At 38.5% G+C, this 23,034-nt stretch overlaps 1 protein-coding gene across 3 annotated transcripts in view; it reads right to left on the reverse strand.

Moving 5' to 3' along the window:
- The window catches only part of SMAD4 (SMAD family member 4), a 51,518-nt gene extending 29,061 nt beyond the window's left edge, over positions 1-22,457 (reverse strand). The window contains exons 1-4 of one of the 3 annotated variants that reach the window (XM_044242955.1): positions 22,353-22,457; positions 4,655-5,033; positions 3,648-3,822; positions 3,178-3,207 (exon numbers count right to left, since the gene is read on the reverse strand). In XM_044242955.1, coding sequence (XP_044098890.1) covers positions 3,178-3,207; positions 3,648-3,822; positions 4,655-4,903 — 454 coding nt within the window. In that variant the 5' untranslated portion in view covers positions 4,904-5,033; positions 22,353-22,457. The remainder of the gene's footprint in view (positions 1-3,177; positions 3,208-3,647; positions 3,823-4,654; positions 5,034-22,352) is intronic. The other 2 variants (XM_044242952.1, XM_044242954.1) reach the window with 2 other exon arrangements.
- Between the last annotated feature and the right edge of the window lie 577 nt (positions 22,458-23,034).

Genomic DNA, 23,034 nt, shown 5'->3' on the forward strand with positions numbered 1-23,034 from the left:
TAAAAGGATGCTTAACATATCACTATACATCAGTAAGAAAATTGGACCCAAACACTCAGCACTAATCTTAGCCAAATTCTAAAAATAAAAGAAAAAATTGTTTGGGACACAAAGTGGATATTACTGTATTTATCCAATCTTTTTTTTAAAAATTATACTCTTCAACAAAGTTCTATAATTTTCTTCATATAGATCCTGACATCCCTATGTAATTCCTGGACATTTTAGGGTTTTTTATTACTGTGACAAGTATCTTTTTACCAAGATATTGGTATTGCTAGTACATAAGGAGAAAGCTATTGATATGAGGAAATAGTGGGTCAACTTGATACTCATCACTTTTGCTTTTCAGTTGACTCTTCTCAGCTTAATGTGCAATTGTAATGACTAAACTCTACTTTTAAAGAGCTATGCCTCATAATATTTTCTTGCCTAATATATTGACTAAACCTTCCCCAAAGGTAAGTGTGAGACTTCTACCTGACTGTAAGTCTCTTCAGTCAAATAACTTAAAACATGTCCCTTAGGTAAAACTGTAGGATCAAGGATAGATGTCTGCAGTATACTTTTGCCAAGGGAAAAAAAGTAGGTTACAAAACACTATTGTACACTATGATCACATGCATGTTTTTTTAAAAAAATCACAAACTCTAATTTAAAAAGCACGGTCCAGAACAAGGGCACAATATGCTTTTTATGTAAGAAAGGAGGGAAATAACACATGTATTTTTGCATAAAGAAACCCTGGAAGGAAACACCAGAAACTAATAAAAGTGATTACCTGAGGTAGGGGGGAATGGGGGCAGGGGTGGGAGCACTTCTTTTCACTGTATACCTTTTTATAGTATTTTGATTTATGGACCATGTATTGCCTATTCAAAAAAATAAAATTAAAAAACATATAGTATATATTTTTTAAGTCCAGAATAACAGATACCAAACTATTAAGTATTTTTCTTTATGGACTAGCATTCAACAAATTCATTCACTGAATAAATATTTATTGAGCACCTATGTTCCAGGTACTGTTCTAGCACCCGGAATACATTAATAAACAAAAGAAAAATCTCTGCCTTCATGGAACTTAGACTTTTCTACAATATTTTTCTATTGTTTAAATATCAAATATTGAGCACATATTAATCCAGCTCCTCCTAGCTGTCTATCTTGATCTTCATCTAATCAAGTGTGTAAAATTCCACCTTTCATGTGGGGGTATAATGAGAATGATGAAACATACTTGTAACTCATACAGCTCAGTGTGAGACACAAAGTGTATACTTAGCAAGTGTTAGCTATTATGCTTTAACCATACTTTTAGAGCAATCATACATGTAATTGTAAAATGTTCTATGAAGGGTAAAGGCATGTATATGGGACACAAAAGCTGAAGCCACTGGACCCACCCTAAGTCAGTGCTCTTCATCACCTCCAGCAGACAGAGCACTGCACTATCTGATGCTACTACTGCTGTCTTATTTACCTTATCTTTCCTCCACTAAACTATGAACTACCTTGCGTGGAGAAAACACACCTTACTTTTACCCTATTGTCCCTAGATCCTAACACACTACCAAGCAATACATGCTCATTAAATATTTCTTAAAATGAATATGCAGACTGATGGGGTCATGGAAAGTTTCACAAAAGATATGTGATAGGCTGGAAATGATTACCGTAAGATTCCAACTCAAAAGCGAAGGAATTATCCCATTTTCTTAACTTTTTTTTTTTTAACCTGGCTTTGTATTATTTCTCTGTCCAAATCTAGAAGGGGCTGTGAAAAACACCTCTTGTTTTCTGAAGAAATAAGCCACTGAAGCCGGTCTTTAAAAAAACCACCACTAGGGGGATCTGCAAGGCTAAAGCAACCTTAGAGTCAATAAAAAGAGCCTATCAAAATCCAACCAAAGACACCTACTCATAACAGCAGCGTGTTAGGATGGGGGGTGGGGGGTAATGAGTCTTCAAAATTGGCTCCTCACAACCACTCCCACTAAGGAGATTCTGATACAGATATCACTACCGGCCCCCAATCCTTACTTCCTACTGAGGAATAATTTTCCAAAATCATGGATGGAGAATGGTGAAGATCTAAAAGGTATTTACTTTCAAAGAAAATAAATGACATAATATCAATATCTGTGTAGCAAAGAGGCAGGAATTTAACCAATCTTAGAGCTACCCTTCCCAGACCACTACCACATTACCAACCCACTATTCTCAGAAATTAGCAAGTACCAAAAGGCACTATAGTCTTTCTCTTATACAGTGACACGGAAGAAAAGTGTACAATAAAAACAAGTAGACTTTCATGCTCCTCCTAAATTTTGTTTAAGGCCAGATGGTATTTCTGACTCACCTCTAAGATTCTGCAACAAGAGGTGCCAACACACTAATTTCCCTCCAGAACAAGTGCACACCTTTCTAAGGTAATGGTGGTTCTTTATCAGAGTTGTTCTGCAAATTAATTACTTCTTATAAACCTTTTAGTTCATTAACATGTTCTAAGTAACAAAACTAAAGTTTTAAGAGATCTCTGTTCTCAAATATTACACTAAAAAACAAACCCCTCCCGCTACTGAGTTCATTTCCCTAACTCAAAACACACTCCTTTTTAAAACAGAATTGGATCATCGATTAAAGTGAAAGTAGCCTTGTTTTATTTACTCAAAATGTAACAAGACTGAAAAAAATTAATGTATGTAGTTTTAAATCATACTTAAAATTATCATTTACAAAAATAAATTTGGGAGAAACAAAGAAAAATTAGGATATTAATATTTCTAAAGGACATGCTATACATGACCCCAAATTACCGAACATTACAGGTATTTATACCCATTTAAACTGGCTCTCTGAGATTTTCTTCCAAAACAGCCAGTTTTTACCAATTCAAAAAAAACTCTTCCTTTCTATGTTTTATATTTCCGTATCATATTTTTTAGAACACCTGAGTGCATAAACGGTAGTTCAAATCCAAAGAACCACCAGCCTATTGAAATCCAGTTTTAAGTACTGACTCATGCTCCCCCAAAATTTACATTTCCAAACAAATAAGTATTTTTCTTATAAATTTTAGGTTACCAGCACCCACACAAACTAATTTTAGGTCAATAAAAAACAGAGGGGATAGAATAAAAGAAAACAGAAAGTTACAAGAAACAGATTACCTACCATTACTCTGCAGTGTTAATCCTGAGAGATCTTAATTTTTTTAAAGGGGAAAAGAAAATGAAATATTAATCATTACCATGAAAATATTTCCATTGTATTTAAAATTACAAAATGTAAATTTAATTCAGAGATTCAAAGCTTCATGAACCATTTCAAATCAAGAAGATTAGTATAAATGCTATCTGATAATATATAAACAATTCAATAAAGTCTTCCATCTTATTTTTCAAAAACATGGTTCTAAATGGGAAGAATATGAACTATAATGTATATGTAGTAATAAAGAAAAATACAAGACTATTTTAAAGTTCAAATTTAAATATTTATATGTCAATTAAAAATATCTGATTCTTTAACCTTAGTTGAAGTCCTGAGCTATACCCAAATTTATAATTTAATGCAGAAAAATTAAAACACTACTGAGATCTTTTCCTTTTGTGCATCTGAGGATAAAAGCAAAGCCTACTCACCAATTCCAGGTGATACAACTCGTTCGTAGTGATATGGATTCACACAGACACTATCACATTTTAAGTCAAATGCATATTGACAATATTTAACATGTTTGAGTTCATTTTTGTGAAGATCAGGCCACCTCCAGAGACGGGCATAGATCACATGAGGAAATCCCTTCCGACCTGCCACCTAGGAAAGATAGACGACAACTTATTGATCATCAGTTACACATTACACATTAAATAAGGCATTTTATATATGTTCTCAATTTAATTCTTACAACCCTACAAACTCAGTATTATAATCTCCATTTCATAAATGAGAAACATTAATGAACTAAGGTATTTTTTTAAGACCCATGCTCAGGCTTTTAAAATGCAAAAAAAGTATGAGTTTGTTGAATAATCATTCCTAAAATGTAGAAATAAAATGTTTAAATCTAATGACATAATATTTCTATATGTTTCTTTAAAAATATTCAGCACAGGACACACATGATGTAATTCTATAAGAAAAAACGTAATCCATAAAAATGAAAGATTAAAAATTTTATAAAATACAAGCTTTTAACTCCTTGAGTTTTCAAGATGTGCTTGAATTGTTTGAGTCTTTTTCATACACAAGTACCAAGCATACAATATCAGACTTCCAAATTATAAAAGGGCCAATTATAACTCAGTTTTTTAAATGTACATAAAATTTCAAAAAAAGAAGGAAAAATGCTACAAAGATGAATACCAAAGTGCTAAAGGTATGGGGTTTCTTCTGCTTTTTATTTTTATTTTCCAAATTTTCTACATTGAATTTTTTTCTTAGAACATTAAAAAAACTTTTATGATATATCTTTGTTATATTAAGAATATATTCTTCATAGATTCCCATAACACATACTGCTGCAGGATGTATAGTATCTGAAGAGATGGTGCAAACATTAAATTATCTAATAGCAACTTAAGAGGAAGCAAGAATTTTTTAATCTGCCACTACAAAAGACACAGAAAAACTCTCATACGAGACTAACCTGAAGCCTCCCATCCAATGTTCTCTGTATGGTAACACATTTGCTAGGATGAGCTCCATTTGTTGTTATAGCTGTTATTAAAGAATCCAATTCATCTTTTTTCTCTTTCAGCTTCTTTACCAAACTTTCAATTGCTCTTTTTGCAAATGTTTCACTCTCTCCGCCTTGTCTATGGCACATCAAACTATGGACAATGCTCAGACAGGCATCGTTACTTGTCGGTGTATTTGTAATAGACATATTGTCCATTTGTTAAAGTTATTTCTTTTAAATCAAATAGGTCTCCAATTTCCAGAGAAATTTTGATCTTTTGGAGGCAGTGAAAAACAATGGCTAATGTCGCAAGGAAAATTATTAGGCATGTGGTATTCGGGAAAACCTAAAAAAAATGAGACATAGACATTAAAACACATTTCACAAAGTAGATTCAATTACTTGGGAAAAGATGGAAATGCTCCAGTTAAGTCAAAGATTCAATGCACATAATTTAAATTTGGTGCTTAGAGTTTTAAATAAATTAAAATGGTGCTGTTTTTGACATTCCAAAAAATATTAAATCTAAATCTTCTTGTTATTATATAAGCATGTTCAATCAGGTCTTGTGGACTGAACCAGTCATCCTAAAGTTAAATCTTAACAAGACTTTTTAAAATGACTGCTAATGAAGACCAGCACTTAACAACTAATTAAACCTAAAAGTCTACCCCTAATTCACATGAAAAATTTACCATCACCTGTTACAAAATGCTGTTTATAAGTTAAAAAACACCCATCTTTTTAAAGACCACTGACAACAATAAAAAGATAAATACAAATTTTTAAATGGACAAAGGACTTAATACCCATTTCTCCAAAGAATAGCCAATACGCTATGAAAGACACTTAAACATCATTACTCATTAGGGAAATCAAAACCACAAGGAGATACTACTTTACATTCACTACATTAAATAAATCAAAAGAGTAGACAATAATAAGCATTGGTGAGGAAGTGGAGAAATGGAACCAACATCCACTGCTCATGGGACTCCAAAATAATATTGTCACTTTGAAAAGTAGTCTGAAAATTCCTCAAAATGTTAAACAGAGTTACTATATAACCCAGGAATTCCACTCTTGGCAATTCTACCCAGGATTACCGAAATCCTATGTCCACACAAAAGTCTATGTAAATGTACATGGCAGTATCATTCATAATAGCCCAAAAGTAAAATACAAATGTCCATTTACTGATGACTACATAAAAGAGTATATCCATACAATGTAGTATTATTCAGACATTAAAAGATGAAATACTGATACATGGTATAACATGAATGAACCTGGAAAACATGCTAAGTGAATAAAGCCAGTACATCACAATGGGGTGCCTGGGTGGCTCAGTCAGTTCAGCATCTGCCTATGGCTCAGGTCATGATTTCAGGGTCCTGGGATTGAGTCCTGTGTCAGACTCCCTGCTCAGGGGGAAGTCTGCTTCTCCCTCTCCCTCTGCCTCCTCCCCCATGACCATGCCCCACCTTTGTCTCTCTCTAATAAACAAATAAAATCTTATTGGGGGGGGGGGAGCCAGTCACAAAAGGCCACATGTTGTATAATCCTATTTATATGAATTATCATTATAGGCAAATGCATACAGAAAAAAATAGATCAGTGGTTGCCAGAGGCTAGGGGAAAGGGAAATAAGAAATGACTGCTAATGGGTATGGAGGTTCTTTTGGGGATAATGAAATGTTCTAAAATAGATAGTGGTGATGGCTGCACAACTCTGCCACTATAGTGAAAATCACTGAATTATACATTTTAAAAGAGTGAATTTTAGAGTACATGAATTATATCTTAATAAAGTTATCATTAAAATAAGAGGCCACTGAATTCCTCAAAAGATTTTACTTGTAAAAGCAGTGAGGTAAATTATTTTCAAAAGAAATCAAAATACAGAAAATTGTATTAATGAAGAATCCATTCAATATGCACAAAACTAAAGTAACTTATCTAACCTTAGGATCTCACATGGAGTAAGAAAAGGCCATCAGCCTAAGAATAAATGCGATAAACCTGGAGTGGAGACTACACCTTATGCTGAACTGTTTTTTATTTGTTTGGTGATGATACTGTATTCCATGCTTATTCTTTTATTTTCTTTTGCTATTTACTTGAATCATTAAAAATATATCCTCCACCAAGGTGCCTGGCTGGCTCATTTGCTAGAGCAAGCCACTCTTGATTTCAGTCTCCTCCTTCCTATTCTCCCTGATGCTGTTGTACTTTTGAGCCACCTTGGCATTTCTATCAATCACTTGATATGTAATTCATGCTCCCCTCTACTGTTACCTATTTTACATAAATGCCTCTCTTCAACTAATTATAAGCCCAATGCAAAGAAGAGGTTTTCTTATACCTTTGAATGGTAAGCATTTGCCCACATTCAGTAAATACATGTTGAAGGAATAACCCAAGATCACCTGCCTGGGGTGGAGGGGGGAGTTGGGAGTCAGAGATCTGGATTAGAATCCTAGCTCTCACACTAAGTAGTTGGACAAATTAAGTTAAACTCTCCGAATCTGGATTAAAAAGTATATACAGAGCTCAAAGAAGACAATCTACATGAAGTGCCTAGCACATAAGGTTCAGTAAAAAGCAACTAAAAGGGCACCTGGCTGGCTCAGTTGACAGAACATATAACTCTTTGATCTCAGGGTCATGAGTTCAAGCCCCAGGCTGGGCATGGAGCCTACTTTAAAAAATAAAAAGGAGGGGCACCTGGGTGGCTCAGTCCATTAAGCATCTGCCTTTGGCTCAGGTCATGATCCCATAGTCCTGGGATCAAGCCCCAAATTGGGCTCCCTGCTCGGTGGAGAGCCTGCTTCTCCCTCTCCCTCTGCCTGCCACTCTGCCTACCTGTGCTCGCTCTGTCAAATAAATAAATAAATTCTTTTAAAAAAAAAGAAAAGAAAAGAAAACAAAAGGAAGCTATAGTCTGAGTACTAAAATGTTTAGTGTTTATAGTGTGAATACCAAAATGATTACCTTAAAAGGAGCTTTTTTTACACATTCTTTCTTCAGTGTTTATTCCAGATTCTTTTATATAGTTCTTACAGATAAAACAAAGCCCAGAAGTTTGTTTTCTTAGTGTAATGTCACACGTATTATTACCAAACTCAAAGCACATGATTAAGGAAACAGGAATTAGATAGATAAAAAATAGAGTCTAAATCTGTTGACTGATATTTGAATTCCATATTCTTTATGTTGATTCCTCTTTCAGTTGAACAGTTGTTTTTCTAAAACACAATGTGCATTTTTCTGTATTTCTCCTACTAAAATATGTCAAAGAAAATTTAGAAGGGCAAGGACAGAAGTAAATGACTCATCCAAGGCTCACAACTCAAAGGCATAAAGGAGCCTGGCAAATTATATAAATGAATAAAATGTGTCAGGTTTAAAGAAAAGTACTGAGGACCACAAGTGCACACCCATGTAAAGTAGGTAGCCACTATTTACTTCCAGTGGAAGTGGCATATGAAAATACTAGCCCACTGCTGCCAGATTGTCAATGCTCATTCGTGCATGAAATCTCATTTTTAAGTATCAGCAACTTATTTCTGGAGAAAGGGGAGGAAGGAAAAAAGAGAGAGAAAAGCCACTGGGCATGCCAAACAAAACGCACCTTCAACTTAAATCTGGCCCAAGAGAACCACCAGTTTGAAATCTCTGAGTGCCAACCTCATAACAATTTTAATATCTAGACTGAAAGATCTATGGTACAGAGATTATACTTGTCTTATTCATCATATATGCCCAACTCCTAGGACATGTAAGTGCTTCTTATTGTCAAATGAATATGTTTCTGTATGTGCTTTCAGATGCATGTCCATGCTATTCCTTTTGCCTAAAACATCCAGTCTCATTTTATCTGAGTAAGTCCTAGTTACCCTTCAAAATGCAGTTTAAATGTCTCTCCCCTAATCCTGGAGAATGACTGTCCTGGTGGGTTTACTTTGTATTCCCTTGTATGTTAATTATGCCCTCCCTCAAATTTAAAACACACCCAATTACAACTCAACACATTATAGTTATTTGATTAGGTATTTGTCTCATACTCTGTTGCCACAAATCTAGAAGTTCAAGAAAATAGCAAAACTTTTTCACCTTAGAAATTCCCAGCACCATGCACAGTTCCTGATATATACGAGGCAAACACAGACTGACTAGCTTTTTTATTCTGTGGCATTTCCTTGCAACAAATTTTAAAGACTATAAATACTTTTGTTGTTGAATTCATTTCTTATACTACTTTCCAAAAGATTTATGCTAATTTAAAATGTAATTACAGTGTTTGAGTGTAACTATTTCACCACACTCAGATGTTACCATCCCTAAAACTTAAGCTGTATGGGGGCCTAAAGCTTTAATTGCACATTTCTTTGAAAACTGATAAAACTGTCTTCACTTGGCACCTGAGTGGCTCAGTTGGTTGAGCGACTGCCTACAGCTCAGGTCATGATCCCAGGGTCCTGGAATCAGGTCCCATATGCCCCACTCTGCAGGGAACCTGCTTCTCTGTCTCTCTCTGTCTGCCACTGCCACTGCCCCTGCTTGTGCTCACTCTTTCTGTGTCAAATAAATAAATAAAATCTTTTTAAAAAAAATCCTCACTTCCTCAAACACCACATTTTTTCTTGATTTTATGCCTGTTCTACTCCCATGACAAGTGCCTAAAACATAAAGTTCCCTGCATAAAAAATAATGCCAACAGGAGCATATAGATGTTTTCCTACACTAAACAGCTCTAGATAATAATTTTTTAAGAGTGGTATGCAATGACAGAGTTGCCTCGGTGGCTCAGTAGGTCAAGTGTCAGACTTCAGCTCAGGTCATGATCTCGGGGTCCTGGGATCCAGCTCAGAATCAGGCTCATAAGGCTCCCCACTCAGTGGAGAGTCTGCTTCTCCCTCTCCTTCTGCCCTTCCCATTCCCCAATTTGTGCTCTCTCTCTCTCTCTCAAATAAAATCTTTAAAAAAAAAAAAAAGAGTGGTATGGAATGATACACAAAAGTACTAGAATGGTATAAATAAATTTGTGAGGTCTGATTAAAACTCTAGCAGTATGATAGGGCAAGTTAGTATGTCTTTCAATTCTCTCTGTAAAATGGAAACAAACTCTTGCCTTGCCAACTTTACAGATTCTCTATGGTAAACAAATTGCAACACTGTACGAAAAGTAATCTGGGAACCATAATTGACCAATTCAACAAATACTGAATCTACTAGTATGTGCAAAGCACTCCAGAGGCAAAAAACAAGTAGCACATAATCAGAAAGTGGTTCTCAACTCTATCAGATAAACATCCCATTTTTGTAAAAAATAATTTATACTACCCCCTCTTAGCCATCCAGAAACAAAGTTCTAACATACGTACATACATTTTTTAAATTTAACAATGCCTTAATTGTAACATAAAGGAGAAAAAGATTAATATATAATAAAGTGTACATTTCAATGAAAATGCCCAGGCATGGGGCACCTGGGTGGCTCAGTCAGTTAAGTGTCCAACTCTTGATCTCAGCTCATGTCTTAATCTCAGGGTCATGAGTTCAAGCTCTACATTGGAGCATACTTAAAAAAAATTGTTCAGGCATGATATTTGCACTTAGTGTAAAATCATCGTAATTATGACAGCTTAATTATGACAAATTCAGACCTTCCAAGACAGGTGTGTTGTTCTGGCAACTCAAATAGCACAATGGCACTGCAGATGGTGACATGTGGATTTCCCCAAACACTGAATTCTTAACAAAATTCCAAATAACTTCAATTTAAGAAAAAGAATTAAGAGAAACTTAATTCCTGAAAAAATGAGTATATATTAAGATGGGAGTTAGGGGCACCTGTGTGGCTCAGTTGGTTGGGTGTTTGCCTTCAGCTCGGGTCATAATCCTTGGGTCCTGAGACAGAGCCCCACATGAGGCTCCCTGCTTAGCGGGGAGTCTGCTTCTCCCTCTCCCTCTGCCCTTGTCCCTGCTTGTGGTCTCTCTTTCTCAAATAAATGGATAAAATCTTTATTAAAAAAAAAAAAAAGATGGTGTTGGATAATTAATTACATATTAACCTTCTACATGAATTTCTGGGGCATGTGAAAGTGTTATGGGATGCATGGTAATTCTTCACAGTCCCTCACATCATAGGATGGCATCCCTTGTCCCCCATCTACCAATGCTTCTCTAATTTCCACAACATCCCTTATAGTAAAGTACTACTCCATTGAGAACCACCAATCCAGAAGATCCAAACCTACTACTATACTAAGAAAGAGATGATACTTATCACCATTAAATTGATTTGGGACTATAAATGAGAAAGGATGGGAAGTCCAGAGATAAGATAGGACTTACCATGGTTTAGCAAGAAGGCTATGCTATGCTACATTGCAGCAACAACCAAACACAAAAATATCAGTAACTTAAAACAAAGATTTCCTGCATAAGCTAAACTATCAGTCCATCACAGATAAATGGACCACTGCTCACTATCATCTTTCAAGAATTAGGCTAAGGCTCCTTCACTACATATGTCCTCAAATGGCCGGGGAAAAGACAGGATAATTCGTGCACTGTCTCTTAAAGTCTCACTTCTGCTCACATTTGATTGGCCAACATCATATGGCCATGCCAGTGGTTCTCAACCAGGAATACTCTGTCCCTCAGGGGACTTTAGCGATATCTGAAGATACTTTTGCTTGTCACAACTGGAATAGGGAGGTGGGAAGCAGAGAACTACTGGTATCAAGTAGTAAAGGCCAGAGCTGCTTCTAAACATCCTGCAACGCACAGGACCACACCCTGTGACAAAAATTTAGCCCAATATGTCAGTAGTGCTAAAACTGGGATATCCTGAGCTATGTTTAAATTAACGTGGGGAAGGCAGACAGAGAAGTGCAGAGAGCCATAAGAATACTGGTGGAGGGGCGCCCGGGTGGCTCAGTGGGTTAAAGCCTCTGCCTTCAGCTCAGGCCATGATCCCAGGGTCCTGAGATAGAGCCCCACACCAGGCATGCTCTCTCCTCAGCAGGGAGCCTGCTTCCCCTCCTCTCTCTCTGCCTGCCTCTCTGCCTACTTGTGATCTCTATCAAATAAGTAAATGAAATTAAAAAAAAAAAAAAGAATACTGGTGGAATAATACTAGTAACTACCACATGTGAATAAGTATTTGCCAGGCTGAAGGAAAATCAGGAAAAGCAGAGGGATAAGAGTGCAGACTTTCTCTAGAGTAGGTTCATCACAGGAAAAAGGAAGGAAAAGTGGCATTAGATTTGCATTAGAAAGAAAACTGTAATTGAAAGCATGGAGAATAACTTTGGAAAGGGAAACAAAACTAGTTAGGCAACAGTGATCAGAAAAGTGATAGGGTCTAGATGAGGGATATGGGCAATAGAAACAAAGGGGGAATCAGTATCTCAAAGTAGAACAGACTAGTTTTTTTTTTAAATCAGCTAAGTATAAGAGGTGAAAAGAAGGGACAATCAAAGAGGACCTGCTCCACAGTTAACTGAATGATGAAGAAAGAATAAAAGAGTTTATTTTTTTTAATCCTTAAAGATTTTTATTTATTTATTTGACAGAGAGAGAGATCACAAGTAGGCAGAGAGGCAGGCAGAGAGAGAGAGGGAAGCAGGCTCCCCGCAGAGCAGAGAGCCCGATGCAGGGCGCGATCCCAGGACCCTGAGATCATGACCTGAGCTGAAAGCAGAGGCCTAACCCACTGAGCCACCCAGGCACCCCAAGAATAGAAGATTTTAAAGGGCTAAGTAACATATTCAGTTTTAAATACACTGAGTTTGATGAGCTCAGTAGAAAAGTTAAGCTTGGGGGTTGCTAGGGGGAGGTGGGGAGGGAGAAGGTGGTTGGGTTATGGACATTGGGGAGGGTATGTGCTATGGTGAGTGCTGTGAGTGTATAAACCTGGTGATTCACAGATCTGTACCACTGGGGCTAATAATACATTATATGTTAATAAAAAATAAAAAATTTTTTAAAAAAAGAAAAGTTAAGCCTATTCAAAAGTCTCTAAAATACAGATATTATGTAAAGATAGAACAAACCATTCTATGGTGACAGGGGTAATAGAAGGTAAAAAGTTAGCAAAAGGACAGAGATTCATACTTTTATCTGTCTACCTATTGAGTGTTTTGTCTCTAGCCTTGCTATTAATCATAAGCTATTGCCTATTACTAACCACAGCTCTAAAAGGCATTCAATGGACTACAAAGCCAGATAACCAGGCTAATTAAGATACTCACTAAATTGGGGGCGCCTGGGTGGCATAGTTGGTTGAGCTTCCAACTCTTGGCTTCGACTCAGGTTGTGACCTCAGGACTGAGATCAAGCCCCACCTAGGGCTCTGCACTCAGCAAGGAGTCTGCCTGGGAGTCTCCCTCTCCCTCAGCTCCTCCCCTCTGTATGCGCAGGTGCATGAGTGACTGCTATCACTCATAAATAAATAAATAAACTCTCTAAAATCATGGGCGCCTGGGTGGCTCAGTGGGTTAAGCCGCTGCCTTCGGCTCAGGTCATGATCTCAGGGTCCTGGGATCGAGTCCCGCATCGGGCTCCCTGCTCAGCGGGGAGCCTGCTTCCTCCTCTCTCTCTGCCTGCCTCTCTGCCTACTTGTGATCTCTCTCTGTCAAATAAATAAATAAAATCTTTAAAAAAAAATAAACTCTCTAAAATCAAAAAAGTTGAGTGCTTGGCCTAAGAAGTTCTCATGGGAATTCATAAACTTTAGTTAAAGAACGGTGACTTTTGGGATGCCTGGGTGGCTCAGTGGGTTAAAGCCTCTGCTTTTGGCTCAGGTCATGATCCCAGGATCCTGGGATCGAGCTCCGCATCAGGCTCTCTGCTCAACAGGGAACCTGCCCCCCTTCCTCTCTCTCTGCCTGCCTCTCTGCCTACTTGTGATTTTTGTCTGTCAAATAAATAAATAAAATCTTAAAAAAAAGAAAAAAAGAATGTTGACGTTTTTTATTTCTCAGATGTCTGTTTACTTTTGAATTACTGGCAGTATTATATATGCAAAACAAAATATACAAGTATATTTTCTAGAAGTTATAGGTATTTTGGTCAATGCAACAGACTACTTAATATGGGACTATGAGATAAATGCTTACGTTTAACATGGAAAAAAAAAAAAAAACCTGGCCCAATGAAATATCATTAGAAAGAAATTCTCAGTATAGGCAGTCTAGGCTTATAAGCAGAAAACAAATGGTGTGCAGGCTCAGTTCAACTGCCTACAGCAGAAGTTACAGCCTAGATTCTAAACAGAGGAAGGTCTGAAAATTGGGTTTCCTTAAACTGACAGTAACTGGAGAAGAACTCCCAAGAGTACAAAGGATTATGTACACAGGTATTAATGATTATAAAATCTGAGATGCGAATGATACAATCAAACAGAAAGAATGGTTTTTGTTACAACTTTTTTTTTAAAAGAATTTATTTATTTATTTGACAGAGAGAGATCACAAGAAGGCAGAGAGGCAGGCAGAGAGAGAGGAGGAAGCAGGCTCCCCACTGAGCAGAGAGCCCGATGCCGGACTCGATCCCAGGACCCTGGGATTCAATCCCAGGATCCTGGGACCATGACCTGAGCTGAAAGCAGTGGCTTAACCCACTGAGCCACCCAGGCGCCCCCTTGTTACAACTTTTAAGATGAACTGCAAGAGACAAATTTAGAGATGTGCTTCTTGTTCACCCATAGGTCTTGGGTAAATGTGATATTGGTGTACCAGGCTTCGGCTTTAAAAATCTTATTTAAGGGGCGCCTGGGTGGCTCAGTTGGTCTTCGGCTCAGGTCATGATCCCAGGGTCCTGGGATCGAGCCCCGCATCAGGCTCCCTGCTCAGTAGGGAGCCTGCTTCTCCCTCTCCTGCTCTGCCTGCTTGTGTCTCTCGCTCTCTCCATCAAATAAATAAATAAAATTTTAAAAAAAAAACCTCATTTAAACATTAACTTTGTAACTAGACTTTCTCTGGGGATAATTTTGTAATGTATAAAAATATCAAGTCACCATGATGTACGCCTGAAACTCACAGGGTATTGTATGTCAGTTATACTTCAATCCAAAAAAAAAAAGGAAAGGAAAGGAAGGAAAAGAGTCTGATGGGGTGCCTGTGTGGCTCAGTTGGTTAAGCATATGCCTTTGGCTAAGGTCATGATCCCAGGACCTGGGATCAAGTTCACACATGGGGCTCCCTGCTAAGCAGCGAGTCTGCTTCTCCCTCTCTCTCTGCCTGCAGCTCTCCCTGCTTGTGCATGCACCCCCACTCTCTCTCTGTCAAATAGATAAATAAAATCTTACCCCCCCCCAAAAAAAAGCAAAGCCAAAACAAAGAGTCCTGATGATACCGGCTGGTTGTGACCAGGATCCAGCTACTCTGAGGCCAGCTCTATTTTCAGACCAAGACAAAAATTCCCCTTTTGACAAGTTTGACTGCTACATGTTTCCCAGTACATAATTACTAAACAAAAAGTAAATTAAAATTCTCAGAAATAACAATGATAATAATACAAACCACATAAAAATTGGAACCAATCAGTAATCTAGTCAGTAATACAGGTAATTAGTTACTTTAAAATAGCAGTTGTCACTCTCTGGTCTCAGGTTCCCTTATTTACATTCCTAATTACTGAGATTCCAAATAGCTTTTATTTATGGTCTAAAACTAAAAGGTATTTAAATATTGATTTTATCAAATTAATTTAAAATAATAAGAAATCCAGTATCTGTTAATATAATTAATGCTTCATGAAAAAATAACTACTTTCAAAACAGACAAAAATATTAGTATTCAGAGTTACACTGTTTTCCATTTTTGCTAATTTCTTTAATGTCTGACTTAAAAGATGACATCTGGATTCTCATATTTGTTTCTGGATTCAATCTGTTCTGATATATTGTTTCAGTTAAAGTACATGAAGAAAATGTGCCTCACATACATACATTCTTGGAAAAGAGAGTATTTTAGTGGCCTTTTTAGATAATCATGGTTATTCATCTTTTATTCATCACAAAAATGCAACAAATGGCAATCCTTAAAGGTTAGCTACAATGTAGAATCTGAAACTGTATCAATGAACTTCTTGGCTCTGTTACATTAAGATCCATTGGTGTACATTGTACTTTGAATGGATCTCCTGCCCACGCATGATCTTATAATATCATGCATTCCTCTCTGGAAAAAACTGGTTCTTTGGGGGTGCCTCGGTGGCTCAGTGGATTGAGCCTCTGCCTTCGGCTCAGGTCATGATTTCAGGGTCCTGAGATCGATGGAGCAGAGAGCCCCATGTCGGGCTCTCTGCTCCGCGGGGACCTTGCTTCTCCCTCTACCTGTTTTTCCCCCTGCTTGTGATCTTTCTCTCTGTCAAATACATAAATAAAATCTTAAAAAAAAACTGATTCAATGAATTATAAAGATCTTCCAAATGCTGACGTGTCCTTACACAATATATAATTTTTTAAAATTACATTCATTAATATCACCACCAATGTCATCAGAAAAGTCTTTAAGTATTACGCAGCTGGCCAGCCCATGTGGCAGACACAAATTTTCAAATCTAAAATTTTCACCTGAAAGATATCTTATCATTAGCAACAACCTTATTCTCCCTGAGTGTCAGGCCCACTTCACTAATTTTCAAGAAAATACCTGACAAATATCCAAGTCTAAGTAATTACAATTCTTTTAAGTAAAAATAAGAGAGAGATTCCACTTAAAAAAGCAGCTAATTGGGGTGCCTGGGTGGTTCAGTGGGTTAAAGCCTCTGCCTTCGGCTCGGGTCGTGATCCCAGGGTCCTGGGATCGAGCCCCACATCAGGCTCTCTGCTCGGCAGGGAGCCTGCTTCCTCCTCTCTCTGCCTGCCCCTCTGCCTACTTGTGATCTCTGTCTGTCAAATAAATAAATAAAATCTTAAAAAAAAAAAAGGCAGCTAATTTACCTTACAGTTCAACTACACAAGTACTATTCCTAGAGATGAACCTTCTACTTGGATGCGCACAAGAACTTTATGCACACTTCCATTTAATCGCACTGTGTATTAAAAAGATATGCACTCCAGGGCAGAGATTTTAAAAATAAAACTTTTTACTGCTTCACCAGAGATACTCTAAAGTGAAACATTTTTTCAAATGCTTAACGTGTTCTGGCTGTGAAGAACACAGTAAAGATTCATACAGTTTGATGCCATTGCCTTGATTCAAGCGAAGATGCCAGCGGTTTATCACCCACCACTGCTTCTTCACCATCAGTGCACATGTCAACACAGAAAACAGCACATAACATGTTTTATTATGAAAACAATTTTGACTTCATGAATCTCCTAAAAGAATAGGGTCATGGGAACCCCAGGAGTCTGTGGACTACACTTTGGGAAACACTGTTTTAAAAAACTGAAAATTAAGGTGAATTATAATAAACTGGAAAATACATGTCATAAAACCTCTGAAACAAAGGAAACTATCAATTCATCTACCTTATTCTTTCAAAAGTGGTGTTTCAGAATCCCTACAGGTTAGCCCAGCCCTACTAACTATAAATCAATAGTGGGGCCCCAACCAAAAAGGACTCTAGGAGTTTGAGGGGCTGTCAGTTTTACAAAGCACTGATCTAGTTTATACTAGTCTACACATTTCACTTTATAAACTACCAAAAAGATAATGAAACAAATTGCAGTATCATGAATATATGCAACTGATTAAAAAACTAACTGCACAGTTGTCATGTCATTTTTCTTCACTATGAACTAACTGCCTAATTTCAACATCTATACACACAAAATTCTTCCTTTAATTTTAGTGGGGCATATCTACGACACAGATGTACCTAGTGTGTTTACATACAATGATACCTGGTTCATCTTACTCCATGAAGTATTATTTCTGGTCATCCTTTCATCAGATGACTGAATTATTACAATGATAAGCATCTGTTGATATATGCTCTAGAATTCACTAGCAAATACTACCGATAAATATCCTTAATTAAGTTTTACATTTAGAAACACATTTTGACTTGAAAAAGATCTGAATTCATCCACATTAAAATAAAGAAATCATACCTTACTACAAAAGACAAATATTCAGTAGCAGTCCTTAAGTAAATTTTCCAGTGCATCAATGACTGCAAAATAAAGCCTGTCACATATCAAAGCAAAGCAATAAGGATAAAATATCTAAAGCCTTTAAGATCAAGAAGTACTTATTATTTTTTTAATCATACAGATTCCCATGCCTCCTCCACTCAATTCCCATTCTGAATTTGTATGTGTGTTGGAATTGAGCGTGGGAAGAGAAAAATAAATTTTAAAAAATATAGCTCTTCCAGAGATGAAGATGCATCTACTCCTCAACCAGCACTTAGGAACTACTAAGGTGATGTAAATGGAGAACTAAATATGCCCACCTTAGATGATTTCTATAGAAATGCTAACTAGTTGGGCTTGCTGAGCAACTGTCTCACAGCACACAACTTAACTCTTGACAGCAAAAGTTAAATGCAAACTTGTCTCTCAGGAACCAGTGAAGTGACCAGTTAACCGATGTCTAGAAAATGTACGGTTTCTGACCAGATTAACCCCCCTTGAATACCAAATTCCACTGGGAGTTTAGATGCTAATTTTGGCACCTAAATAAAGTCCCAAGTCTCTAAAAGGAGACCAAATAAACATTTTAGAGTACTAAGAAAAAAGATCAACTTCCTATTTGGAACAGTAACGCTATACCAACTTCTTACCATGGGAAATACAAGTCCCTAAAACTTGCTACCAGACATTTCAAATGATTTGAAAAAAATAAACAAAGAAAAGAAGGGAAAGAGGGACAAATGAAGGGACAAATACTGACGCAAAATAAAAGGGGCAATACCTTCAAGAGACCCATTAAGTTAGATGTGAGATACATACAGTACATATGTTCATCATGGTATTAAAGGACAGAAAACTGACACAAGTGAAACAGTTCAAAATATAAAGTTAGAGCACCCTAATAACTAAGCCACCTCCAACTCTAATCTTGCTGTACCCCAGCCCAACTGAATCAAATTTGGGAGGTGGGATCCAGCCACCAGTATTTTGCAAAGCTCTCCAGAAAATTTCAAAATGTATCTAAGGTTGAGAACCACTGTCCTAAACCTTGGGAGTAAAGAAGCAATAAAAAGATGAACCCCACACAGTTCCAAGTTCTCCAAAGCTCAACAATTCTCATTTCAAATAATATAGTTTTTTAGCTCAAATGTATTTGCAATTATCACAACTTCAAATTAAGATGTTATAACAGATAGAGGCGCCTGGATGGCTCAGTGGATTAAGTCTGCACATTTCTGCCTTCCGCTCTGGTTATGATCTCCGGCTCCTGGGATGGAGCCCCCTCCCCCACACAGGGCTCTCCTGCTCAGCAGGGAGCATGCTTCCTGCCCACCCATCCACCCCCACACCCCTGCCTGCCTCTATGCCTACTTGTGATCTCTCTGTCAAATAAATAAAATCTTAAAAAAAAAAAAAAAAGATGTTAGACAATCTTTACAACCAGTCTTTAAAGGTATCTATCTGACCAATGATATAATTTGCAGTAGCAGATAATCCAGACTTAAAATATTAAGATTCTGACGACTTATCATCTTAGTTTTACAAAAGTAAGCACTACCCTAGTTTCTATCCACTCGCATGGTTAAAACAAATTTTCCTGGATGCCAACCACACCACAAAATAATGTCAAGGTGACACAACCTAAAATACCTTGTTCCTGAGAAACTGGAATTCAGCCACACTTCCCATCACCAAAATTACACATTTCAAAATGAGAAAAAAATCCAGAAATTCTAAATCAGACTCACTACCAAGCAGATGTTTTGTCATATTATGATGCAAACAGTATCATACTGAAAGTTGCTCAAATGAATATCTACACATATCTGTTAACTGTCGAATTTTTAAAACAATAAAATCTTCATCAACTGTTGAGTAAAAAGCCCAAAATTTGATAATTTAACAAAATTATATCCTGTGTTATGGTTATCCAAGTCCTTTAACTTTGATTTAGTGTAGAAAATAATGAAATCAATGAAACTGTTCCTCATGTTAGTTTTACACATGATTAAGCATCACTCAGTCAACCTCTAATCACTTAAGCAAAGCAAAGATTTCTGCCTAACTACACAATCTTCTAGAAAAAAAGGAAATCAAAACATGTACAATGAGCATTGAAATGGTCAACTAAGATTTTAAAGACCCATTCACTCTAAAAATCAGTGAATGAAAAAAAAAAGTTGGGCATGAGCTAGAGGTGGATAATGTAAACTAAGTTTAAACATAAGAAAAATAATGTACTCACCAAAATAGGCAGAATTTTAGATGAGACAAATTACACATTTTAAATGTAATGAACAAGGCAGATCCTGCAGGGTTAACTGCCCCAGTAGAGGCCTCAGCAATTTACAGCTCAATGAGAATAGTGTCTAATGATGTTACTTTAACACCAGTTCAATCAGGAAAAAAAAAAAAAAAAAAAAACACCCAGCTTCCAACCCAGAGAGGTACAGTGCGACTGGGCAGCATAAATGAGTTTAATGCTTGCTCTTTAATTTGGGGCCGGGGGGTGGGGGGGGAGACACGGACCTAGAGGGGAATGCAGAAAAAATAATCCACACACAAAGAAACAGCTCAACTAAAATGCAGCTTAAGAAAGTGAAGCATACGTAGATTTTTAGAAATAAGATTTGCTGTTTCATAGTATAAGCAGAATTACTTCAAGCAGCAAAGTCATCAGAAAGGCCAATGATCCATATAAAACATATTCTAAAATTTCAAATTCACTTTCTCAGCCCAAATTTTCATTAAATCTGCAACTGATTTGCAGTTCTTTCCTAAGCTCAAGATTTACAATGATGGCACTTAGCTAAACAGAGAAGCTTCTACTTAGGCACTCCCACTTCAGAAACAATAAAAAATTAAGATGTAATACCTCTTTAAAGCAACCTCACCCAAAACCCTGGAAAGCAAAGAAAAAGCCACTTCTATTAACAGAGTCACAAAATGTTTTATCAATTTTCTCTAGAAAGGCTTTTAGTTTTAATTCTAACAACTTAAACCTACATAATTCATTATCACCTTTAGATCTAAAAATACTGCAAATCCTAAATGCTTAGCCTGCCTGTATTACTCTGCTCTGTAACAAGTCCTTTTAAGAAAACAAAATCGTAACTTATGAAACATTAGCAGAATATTTTAAAATGTTAATTATATCATTTACAACTTGAAATGTCATATACTAAGCACTTCAGAACTTTTCAAAAAGGAAGATAAGAAATCCTTAGCAGAAAAAGAAAAGTTACACATTAGAACTTACTATGCTATATTTCAACTGAAATATATTTAGTCTCTGTATAACAAGGCAAAGGCAATTTATGAAATCCACACTAAAATTTATCCCAATGAAATGTTCTAAATCTGATTACTTTGTGAAAATATTCATTTCTTTATTCTCTCTTAAGACGACATGGTCTCTTCCAACAAAAATACTGAACCTACTTTTTAAAAGCCACATAATCGAACGGCCATCAAGACTAAAAAGATGCTAATTCTGGCAAAAGTCAAAGGTTGTTAACAAAAATTAGCCAATATTACATGACTTTAAAAAATTAATTCGGACTAATTAAAATGATTCCACATTGTTTTGTATTTATAATTCCGGAATAACCGGCAATTTAACCCTCAAGTGTGATGCAAAAATTAAAGGCATTAAGAAACTAAATTCAAAATAAATAATTAGAAATAAATATGTTCATTAAAAAAAATTTTGCTGCGGTTTTCAAGGGGGAAAATAGCTATCAATCACCAACAGAGTTTTTAAAAACCTACGTATACCCGCAAAGAAATCTTTCAAGTTAACCACACACACACCCATTTTTTGGAAAATCTTGTCTGAGAAATCACAACCCCAGTTTGGGGCATGTGATGGAGCCACCGCCCTACATCCTACACCAATTTCACGCTCAGTACTTGTAGTCCCAGCAATAAGATAAACTGTGTCTTTATTTTTTATTAGGGGTGGGGTGGGGTTGGGGGTGGCGGTCAGTTAGGTGCTGAGGCTGCTGCCCGCATACCGCCATCACCCACAATACTCCAAAAGTAAACAAATCAAAGCCAGAAACAAAACCTGGAATGACACAACCATGAAGGGAAAGTAAAGGACAAAGAGAAAACAAAAATTTCCTTGAGAAAAGAAATGAGGGCAGGCCATTTACAACTTTCATTTATACCCCAGGCGACACACTCCAGCCTCCCCAGCGCGCTGGGCTGGGGCGGACAGCGAAACTACTCAAGAACAACAAAGAGAAGCGGCGGCCGCGGCAGGAGTCCCGGTCCGAGTTCAACTTGATTCTGCCACACGCCGCAAGGGGAGTTCGGGGCCGGAGGACCGAGCCCGGAGCCCGAGGGACGCGGGGACGCGAGGCGCCGCGGCCCCGCCGGCCCGGCCCGTGAGGGGGGCCGCTCTCGCTCTCCCGGCGCACCCGCCGGCCTCCCGCTCGCTCCCCGCCGCCGCCGCCGCCGCCGCCGCCGCCGCCGCAGGGAGCCCGCCCCGGGGCGGGGAAGCTGCGGGCGGGGTGCGCGGGCCCGGCCGGGGGAAGAGGAGGGGACATGGCGCGTTACCTGGGCTCGGGCGATGGCGAGGAGTGTCCGCTCTCCCGCCGCCGCTCGTCCGCGGAGGCGCCGGGCCCGTCGCTCCCCCGGCGGCCGGGAGCGCTCCTCGGCCCCCGCCCCGCCGCGTCCGGGCCAGGCCGCCCCTCCTCGGCGCCGCGCCGCTGCCTGCGCGGGCCGCCTCGAGCTCCTGGGCCGCCCCGCGGCGGGGTGCCTCTCTCGCGGGGCGCCCGGCTCCCCTCACCCGCTCCCGCCCCCTGAGCGGCTGTGGAGTTGAGGGGAGGGCGGGAAGGGCCTTCAGAGGAGAGCGGGCGGGCGCGAACGCGGGCTCCGCCACCCGAGCCGCTCCGTTACCGCAGCGGCGACGACGACCAGGGCCGTGTTGTTGCTGCCAACTTGTCGAGAGGACACTGAGCATGCGCGCACGGAGACCACATCCGGGTAATTTCAGGGTTTGGCCCTTTTTCCCCCCGCAGCTTTCCTTTCTCCCTGCTGCCCCCGCCTCCCGCCCGGAGTGACGGGAGGGTCGCTCTGCGCCTGCGCTCGTGAGGCAGCACCAGTCGGCTGGCTGCCTAGAGTCGCGTTCTGGGCTCTGGCCCTGGCTTAGGGCGCTGCCCCACAAAGGGCTGCTTGGAGGGAGTTCATCAGAAAAATTGGCATCCCTTTGCAGAAAAGTACTCAAGCAGCGCGGGAG

The sequence above is a fragment of the Neovison vison genome, chromosome 3 (assembly GCF_020171115.1).
Source record: "Neovison vison isolate M4711 chromosome 3, ASM_NN_V1, whole genome shotgun sequence".
NCBI classification, from domain to species: Eukaryota; Metazoa; Chordata; class Mammalia; order Carnivora; family Mustelidae; genus Neogale; species Neogale vison.